The 10,000-nt window shown below is 46.9% G+C and overlaps 1 protein-coding gene across 1 annotated transcript in view; it reads right to left on the bottom strand.

Moving 5' to 3' along the window:
• LOC139533604 (receptor-type tyrosine-protein phosphatase R-like) overlaps positions 1 to 10,000 on the bottom strand; it is a 173,444-nt gene that overhangs the window by 51,234 nt on the left and 112,210 nt on the right. Inside the window, exons 7-8 of the mRNA XM_071331759.1 lie at positions 3,424 to 3,516; positions 3,121 to 3,122 (exon numbers count right to left, since the gene is read on the bottom strand). Coding sequence (XP_071187860.1) covers positions 3,121 to 3,122; positions 3,424 to 3,516 — 95 coding nt within the window. The remainder of the gene's footprint in view (positions 1 to 3,120; positions 3,123 to 3,423; positions 3,517 to 10,000) is intronic.

Raw genomic sequence — 10,000 nt, 5'->3', positions numbered from 1 at the left:
GGACAATCAGGCTATAGACTACAGCCATAGAGAGAGACCTCCAGCTCTGGGACAATCAGGCTATAGACTACAGCCATGGAGAGAGACCCTCCAGCTCTGGGACAATCAGGCTATAGACTACAGCTATGGAGAGAGACCCTCCAGCTCTGAGACAATCAGGCTATATACTACAGCCATGGAGACAGACCCTCCAGCTCTGGGACAATCAGGCTATAGACTACAGCCATGGAGAGAGACCCTCCAGCTCTGGGACAATCAGGCTATAGACTACAGCCATGGAGAGAGACCCTCCAGCTCTGGGACAATCAGGCTATAGACTACAGCCATAGAGAGAGACCCTCCAGCTCTGAGACAATCAGGCTGTAGACTACAGCCATGGAGAGAGTCCCTCCAGCTCTGAGACAATCAGGCTATAGACTACAGCTATGGAGAGAGACCCTCCAGCTCTGGGACAATCAGGCTATAGACTACAGCCATGGAGAGAGACCCTCCAGCTCTGAGACAATCAGGCTATAGACTACAGCCATGGAGAGAGACCCTCCAGCTCTGAGACAATCAGGCTATAGACTACAGCCATGGAGAGAGACCCTCCAGCTCTGAGACAATCAGGCTATAGACTACAGCTATGGAGAGAGTCCCTCCAGCTCTGAGACAATCAGGCTATAGACTACAGCCAATGGAGAGAGACCCTCCAGCTCTGAGACAATCAGGCTATAGACTACAGCTATGGAGAGAGACCCTCCAGCTCTGAGACAATCAGGCTATAGACTACAGCCATGGAGAGAGACCCTCCAGCTCTGAGACAATCAGGCTATAGACTACAGCCATAGAGAGAGACCCTCCAGCTCTGGGACAATCAGGCTATAGACTACAGCCATGGAGAGAGACCTTCCAGCTCTGGGACAATCAAGCTATAGACTACAGCCCAGCCATGGAGAGAGACCCTCCAGCTCTGGGACAATCAGGCTATAGACTACAGCCCAGCCATGGAGAGAGACCCTCCAGCTCTGGGACAATCAGGCTATAGACTACAGCCCAGCCATGGAGAGAGACCCTCCAGCTCTGGGACAATCAGGCTATAGACTACAGCCATGGAGAGAGACCTTCCAGCTCTGGGACAATCAGGCTATAGACTACAGCCCAGCCATGGAGAGAGACCCTCCAGCTCTGGGACAATCAGGCTATAGACTACAGCTATGGAGAGAGACCCTCCAGCTCTGAGACAATCAGGCTATAGACTACAGCCATGGAGAGAGACCCTCCAGCTCTGGGACAATCAGGCTATAGACTACAGCCATGGAGAGAGACCTTCCAGCTCTGAGACAATCAGGCTATAGACTACAGCCATGGAGAGAGACCCTCCAGCTCTGAGACAATCAGGCTTTAGACTACAGCTATGGAGAGAGACCTCCAGCTCTGGGACAATCAGGCTATATACTACAGCCATGGAGAGAGACCCTCCAGCTCTGGGACAATCAGGCTATAGACTACAGCCATGGAGAGAGACCCTCCAGCTCTGGGACAATCAGGCTATAGACTACAGCTATGGAGAGAGACCCTCCAGCTCTGAGACAATCAGGCTATAGACTACAGCCATGGAGAGAGACCCTCCAGCTCTGGGACAATCAGGCTATAGACTACAGCCATGGAGAGAGATCTCCAGCTCTGGGACAATCAGGCTATAGACTACAGCCATGGAGAGAGACCTTCCAGCTCTGAGACAATCAGGCTATAGACTACAGCCATGGAGAGAGACCCTCCAGCTCTGGGACAATCAGGCTATAGACTACAGCCATGGAGAGAGACCCTCCAGCTCTGGGACAATCAGGCTATAGACTACAGCCATGGAGAGAGACCTCCAGCTCTGAGACAATCAGGCTATAGACTACAGCCATGGAGAGAGACCCTCCAGCTCTGGGACAATCAGGCTATAGACTACAGCCATGGAGAGAGACCTCCAGCTCTGGGACAATCAGGCTATAGACTACAGCCATGGAGAGAGACCTCCAGCTCTGGGACAATCAGGCTATAGACTACAGCCATGGAGAGAGACCCTCCAGCTCTGGGACAATCAGGCTATAGACTACAGCCATGGAGAGAGACCTCCAGCTCTGGGACAATCAGGCTATAGACTACAGCCATGGAGAGAGACCCTCCAGCTCTGGGATAATCAGGCTATAGACTACAGCCCAGCCATGGAGAGAGACCCTCCAGCTCTGAGACAATCAGGCTATAGACTACAGCCATGGAGAGAGACCTCCAGCTCTGGGACAATCAGCCTATAGACTACAGCCATGGAGAGAGACCCTCCAGCTCTGAGACAACAGAAGCATTGTGAGATGATAGTGGACAACTGAAGCCCCACCACTCATGCTTCTTTTCATGAGGAGACAAGAACCACTATTGTCCTTTTATACAGAGTGTTCATGGGGTTTGGTCCAACACAGATGAACATTGAGTGTCCATATTTAATATCACCAACCAGTATCCACTCACCTCTCCTGGAGACACGCCGCAGGCTTCATCCTGAAGGGAGAGGGGCTGGCTGACAGGCAGGGTTTCTGGTGGGCTGGGGAGAGCTGCGGAGGACCACAGCTGGAGACAGGGATGGGGACAGGGGTGGTGGGTGGAGGACCACAGCTAGAGACAGGGATGGGGACAGGGGTGGTGGGTGGAGGACCACAGCTAGAGACAGGGATGGGGACAGGGGTGGTGGGTGGAGGACCACAGCTGGAGACAGGGATGGGGACAGGGGTGGTGGGTGGAGGACGGCAGGCTCTGGGTGGAGGTATGGATCTGGGTATAGGAGACGGTGCTGGTTCTGCTTGGACCATGCTGCTAGAGAAGGGGACCTGGGGATCGATAACAAGACAGCATTAGGTTAGATTTCAGACACATCTTTACTAAAGATAAAACCAGGGCCTGTATTCACAAAGCATCTCAGAGTAGAAAGAAATATGTTTTATTGTCACATACACCGGATAGGTGCAGTGAAATGTGTTGTTTTACAGGCTCAGTGCAGCACTCCTGAAGTGCCTTGCTCAATGGCACATCAGCAGATTTCTCACCTTGTCAGTTCGGGAATTCTAACCAGCGACTTTTTGGTTAACCAGCTCTAACTGCTAGACTACCTGCTGCCCTGTAAGAGTGCTGATCTTGGATCAGTTTGGTCTTTTAGGTCATATTGAATAAGATGATATAGTCAGGCAGGACCTGATCCGAGATCAGCACTCGTACTCTGAGATACTTTATGAATCCAGGTGTATTACACATAACATTATGGTACTGTAGTACATCATGCTACAAATTGGGGCTTCAAATATATGTTGCATGATGGGAATTGTAGTTAATCTTGCTCCAACCTACCTGGGGCTGGGTCTGGGCTCCGACTGCGTGCAACGGGACCGGGGGTGGGACGGTGACAGGGGTCAGGTGAAGGTCGCGGCTGGGGAACACGGGCTGCTCTTTGATCTGCCTGTCAGAATACTCAACCTTCTCCTTTAGACGGTAGAGGACCTGAGAGAAGAGGAGAGGAGAGGAGAGGAGAGGAGAGGAGAGGAGAGGAGAGGAGAGGAGAGGAGAGGAGAGGAGAGGAGAGGAGGGTGTAGAGGAGAGGAGGGTGTAGAGGAGAGGAGGAGAGGAGAGGAGAGCAGGGGAGAGGAGAGGAGAGGAGAGGAGAGAGGAGAGGAGGGTGTAAAGGAGAGGAGGGTATAGAGGAGAGGAGGGTGTAGAGGAGAGGGTGTAGAGGACAGGAGAGGAGAAGAGAGGAGAGGAGAGTAGAGGAGGGGAGAGGAGAGGAGAGGAGAGGAGAGGAGAGGAGAGGAGAGGAGAGGAGAGGAGAGAGGAGAGGGTGTAGAGGAGAGGGGAGGGGAGGAGGAGAGGGTGTAGAAGAGAGGAGAGGGGAGGAGGAGAGGAGAGGAGAGGAGGAGAGGGTGTAGGAGAGAGGAGAGGGGGAAGTGGAGAGCTTTGATTGCTATATGAATTGTAAGTCGCTCTGGATAAGAGCGTCTGCTAAATGACTTAAATGTAAATGTAAATGTAATGAAAGAGCAGTTCACAGCAAACCGTATAGACATCACAACACTTCCTCATTCTTTCTTCCTGCTGTCAGTCACCTCAGGTGTCCTGCCTGCTTACAATGAGTCTCCACTGGTCTCATTTCCAGGTGATTAACAGCAGAGCTCATTTAGGAGTTCTAATGTCACCGTCTGCAGGCCCTGAGGTTGCATGACCTCATAGGACCCGCCAGCCACAGAGAGAGAGAGCAGTGAGACCTGGGTTCAATCTTGGATTGACACTAGATCATTATATTGTGATATTGTGATATTGTGATGTTGTGATATTGTAATATTGTGATATTGTGACGTTGTGATATTGAGATATTGTGATATTGTGACGTTGTGATATTGTGATATTGAGATATTGTGATATTGTGACGTTGTGATATTGTGATATTTAGATATTGTGATATTGTGACGTTGTGATATTGTAATATTGTGATATTGTGAAATGCGTGCCCTCTTGTGGATGTGAAACATAGTTCTGTTGGAGATGGCTGAGTGATATAGGTACAACATGTACAATAATATGGGAGATGGCTGAGTGATATAGGTACAACATGTACAATAACATGGGAGATGGCTGAGTGATATACAGTGGGGAGAACAAGTATTTGATACACTGCTGATTTTGCAGGTTTTCCTACTTACAAAGCATGTAGAGGTCTGTAATTTTTATCATAGGTACACTTCAACTGTGAGAGACGGAATCTAAAACAAAAATCCAGAAAATCACATTGTATGATTTTTAAGTAATTAATTTGCATATTATTGCATGACATAAGTATTTGATACATCAGAAAAGCAGAACTTAATATTTGGTACAGAAACCTTTGTTTGCAATTACAGAGATCATACGTTTCCTGTAGTTCCTGACCAGGTTTGCACACACTGCAGCAGGGGTTAAGGCCCACACCTCCATACAGACGTTCTCCAGATCCTTCAGGTTTCGGGGCTGTCGCTGGGCAATACGGACTTTCAGCTCCCTCCAAAGATTTTCTATTGAGTTCAGGTCTGGAGACTGGCTAGGCCACTCCAGGACCTTGAGATGCTTCTTACGGAGCCACTCCTTAGTTGCCCTGGCTGTGTGTTTCGGGTTGTTGTCATGCTGGAAGACCCAGCCACGACCCATCTTCAATGCTCTTACTGAGGGAAGGAGGTTGTTGGCCAAGATCTCGCGATACATGGCCCCATCCATCCTCCCCTCAATACGGTGCAGTCGTCCTGTCCCCTTTGCATAAAAGCATCCCCAAAGAATGATGTTTCCACCTCCATGCTTCACGGCTGGGATGGTGTTCTTGGGGTTGTACTCATCCTTCTTCTTCCTCCAAACACGGCGAGTGGAGTTTAGACCAAAAAGCTCTATTTTTGTCTCATCAGACCACATGACCATCTCCCATTCCTCCTCTGGATCATCCAGATGGTCATTGGCAAACTTCAGACGGGCCTGGACTTGCGCTGGCTTGAGCAGGGGGACCTTGTGTGCGCTGCAGGATTTTAATCCATGACGGCGTAGTGTGTTACTAATGGTTTTCTTTGAGACTGTGGTCCCAGCTCTCTTCAGGTCATTGACCAGGTCCTGCCGTGTAGTTCTGGGCTGATCCCTCACCTTCCTCATGATCATTGATGCCCCACGAGGTGAGATCTTGCATGGAGCCCCAGACCGAGGGTGATTGACCGTCATCTTGAACTTCTTCCATTTTCTAATAATTGCACCAACAGTTGTTGCCTTCTCACCAAGCTGCTTGCCTATTGTCCTGTAGCCCATCCCAGCCTTGTAGAGGTCTACAATTTAACCCTGATGTCCTTACACAGCTCTCTGGTCTTGGCCATTGTGGAGAGGTTGGAGTCTGCTTGATTGAGTGTGTGGACAGGTGTCTTTTAAACAGGTAACGAGTTCAAACAAGTGCAGTTAATACAGGTAATGAGTGGAGAACAGGAGGGCTTCTTAAAGAAAAACTAACAGGTCTGTGAGAGCCGGAATTCTTACTGGTTGGTAGATGATCAAATACTTATGTCATGCAATAAAATGGAAATTAATTACTTAAAAATCATACAATGTGATTTTCTGGATTTTTGTTTTAGATTCCGTCTCTCACAGTTGAAGTGTACCTATGATAGAAATTACAGACCTCTACATGCTTTGTAAGTAGGAAAACCTGCAAAATCGGCAGTGTATCAAATACTTGTTCTCCCCACTGTAGGTACAACATGTACAATAACATGGGAGATGGCTGAGTGATATAGGTACAACATGTACAATAACACGGGAGATGGCTGGGTGATATAGGTACAATATGTACAATAACATGGGAGATGGCTGTGTGATATAGGTACAACATGTACAATAACATGGGAGATGGCTGAGTGATATAGGTACAATATGTACAATAACACGGGAGATGGCTGAGTGATATAGGTACAATATGTACAATAACACGGGAGATGGCTGGGTGATATAGGTACAACATGTACAATAACATGGGAGATGGCTGAGTGATATAGGTACAACATGTACAATAACATGGGAGATGGCTGAGTGATATAGGTACAACATGTACAATAACATGGGAGATGGCTGAGTGATATAGGTACAACATGTACAATAACATGGGAGGTGGCTGAGTGATATAGGTACAATAACATGGGAGATGGCTGAGTGATATAGGTACAACATGTACAATAACATGGGAGATGGCTGGGTGATATAGGTACAACATGTACAATAACATGGGAGATGGCTGAGTGATATAGGTACAACATGTACAATAACATGGGAGATGGCTGAGTGATATAGGTACAACATGTACAATAACATGGGAGATGGCTGAGTGATATAGGTACAACATGTACAATAACATGGGAGATGGCTGAGTGATATAGTGTACAACATGTACAATAACATGGGAGATGGCTGAGTGATATAGGTACAACATGTACAATAACATGGGAGATGGCTGAGTGATATAGGTACAATAACATGGGAGATGGCTGAGTGATATAGGTACAACATGTACAATAACATGGGAGATGGCGCCCTCCTGTGGAATCCAGTAATGTTGCACGTCCTCTTTGAGCTCAGTTTAGTAACAATAGCTAATGCATGGAATGAATTGTAGGCATACCAAGCAAAATGTAAACACAGCATAACTTCCTGCTAAATAAAGGTTACAGAAATACCCCTGTAAGACATTCAAAGCCCACCTCCTGCTAAATAAAGGTTACAGAAATACCCCTGTAAGACACGCAAAAGCCCACTTCCTGCTAAATAAAGGTTACAGAAATACCCCTGTAAGACACGCAAAAGCCCACTTCCTGCTAAATAAAGGTTACAGAAATACCCCTGTAAGACATGCAAAAGCCCACTTCCTGCTAAATAAAGGTTACAGAAATACCCCTGTAAGACATTCAAAAGCCCACTTCCTGCTAAATAAAGGTTACAGAAATACCCCTGTAAGACACGCAAAAGCCCACTTCCTGCTAAATAAAGGTTACAGAAATACCCCTGTCAGACACGCAAAAGCCCACTTCCTGTTCATTAGCATGTTGTTCCCATGAGGAAGAACAGTTAACAACCTGAACTAGGAACTAGGGGTCATATCCTGGCTGTGTCCTAAGGGCCCTGGTCTAAAGTAGTGCACTATATAGGGAATAGCCCTCTGGTCTAAAGTAGTGCACTATATAGGGAATAGGGCCCTGGTCTAAAGTAGTGCACTATATAGGGAATAGGGCCCTGGTCTAAAGTAGTGCACTATATAGGGAATAGGGCCCTGGTCTAAAGTAGTGCACTATATAGGGAATAGGCCTCTGGTCTAAAGTAGTGCACTATATAGGGAATAGGGCCCTGGTCTAAAGTAGTGCACTATATAGGGAATAGGCCTCTGGTCTAAAGTAGTGCACTATATAGGGAATAGAGCCCTGGTCTAAAGTAGTGCACTATATAGGGAATAGGGCCCTGGTCTAAAGTAGTGCACTATATAGGGAATAGGGCCCTGGTCTAAAGTAGTGCACTATATAGGGAATAGGGCTCTGGTCTAAAGTAGTGCACTATATAGGGAATAGGACTCTGGTCTAAAGTAGTGCACTATATAGGGAATAGGGCTCTGGTCTAAAGTAGTGCACTATATAGGGAATAGGGCTCTGGTCTAAAGTAGTCCACTATATAGGGAATAGGGCTCTGGTCTAAAGTAGTGCACTATATAGGGAATAGGGCCCTGGTCTAAAGTAGTGCACTATATAGGGAATAGGGCTCTGGTCTAAAGTAGTCCACTATATAGGGAATAGGGCTCTGGTCTAAAGTAGTGCACTATATAGGGAATAGGGCCCTGGTCTAAAGTAGTGCACTATATAGGGAATAGGGCTCTGGTCTAAAGTAGTGCACTATATAGGGAATAGGGCTCTGGTCTAAAGTAGTGCACTATATAGGGAATAGGACTCAGGTCTAAAGTAGTGTACTATATAGGGAATAGGGCTCTGGTCTAAAGTAGTGCACTATATAGGGAATAGGGCCCTGGTCTAAAGTAGTGCACTATATAGGGAATAGGACTCTGGTCTAAAGTAGTGCACTATATAGGGAATAGGGCTCTGGTCTAAAGTAGTGTACTATATAGGGAATAGGGCTCTGGTCTAAAGTAGTGCACTATATAGGGAATAGGGCCCTGGTCTAAAGTAGTGCACTATATAGGGAATAGGACTCTGGTCTAAAGTAGTGCACTATATAGGGAATAGGGCCCTGGTCTAAAGTAGTGCACTATATAGGGAATAGGGCTCTGGTCTAAAGTAGCGCACTATATAGGGAATAGGGCCCTGGTCTAAAGTAGTGCACTATATAGGGAATAGGGCTCTGGTCTAAAGTAGTGCACTATATAGGGAATAGGGCCCTGGTCTAAAGTAGTGCACTATATAGGGAATAGGGCTCTGGTCTAAAGTAGCGCACTATATAGGGAATAGGGCCCTGGTCTAAAGTAGTGCACTATATAGGGAATAGGGCTCTGGTCTAAAGTAGTGCACTATATAGGGAATAGGGCCCTGGTCTAAAGTAGTGCACTATATAGGGAATAGGGCTCTGGTCTAAAGTAGTGCACTATATAGGGAATAGGGCCCTGGTCTAAAGTAGTGCACTATATAGGGAATAGGGCTCTGGTCTAAAGTAGCGCACTATATAGGGAATAGGGCCCTGGTCTAAAGTAGTGCACTATAAAGGGAATAGGGCTCTGGTCTAAAGTAGTGCACTATAAAGGGAATAGGGCTCTGATCTAAAGTAGTGCACTATATAGGGAATAGGGCTCTGGTCTAAAGTAGTGCACTATATAGGGAATAGGGCTCTGGTCTAAAGTAGTGCACTATATAGGGAATAGGACTCTGGTCTAAAGTAGTGCACTATAAAGGGAATAGGGCTCTGGTATAAAGTAGTGCACTATGTAGGGAATAAGGCTCTGGTCTAAAGTAGTGCACTATATAGGGAATAGGGCTCTGGTCTAAAGTAGTGCACTATATAGGGAATAGGGCTCTGGTCTAAAGTAGTGCACTATATAGGGAATAGGGCTCTGCTCTAAAGTAGTGCACTATATAGGGAATAGGGCTCTGGTCTAAAGTAGTGCACTATATAGGGAATAGGACTCTGGTCTAAAGTAGTGCACTATATAGGGAATAGGGCTCTGGTCTAAAGTAGTGCACTATATAGGGAATAGGACTCTGGTCTAAAGTAGTGCACTATATAGGGAATAGGACTCTGGTCTAAAGTAGTGTACTACATAGGGAATAGGGCTCTGGTCTAAAGTTGTGCACTATAAATGTATAATGTATAGTGATGATGCTATATAATGAATAATGTGCTATTTGGGATCCACACAGGATGCGACCCCTGGTTACAGGATGTGACCCATGGTTACTGGATGTGACCCATGGTTACAGGATGTGACCCCTGGTTACAGGATGTGACC

This window comes from Salvelinus alpinus, chromosome 11 (assembly GCF_045679555.1).
Source record: "Salvelinus alpinus chromosome 11, SLU_Salpinus.1, whole genome shotgun sequence".
NCBI lineage: Eukaryota > Metazoa > Chordata > Actinopteri > Salmoniformes > Salmonidae > Salvelinus > Salvelinus alpinus.
Note: the sequence above shows the minus strand (reverse complement) of the source record. Positions and strands in the feature narration are given on the sequence as shown.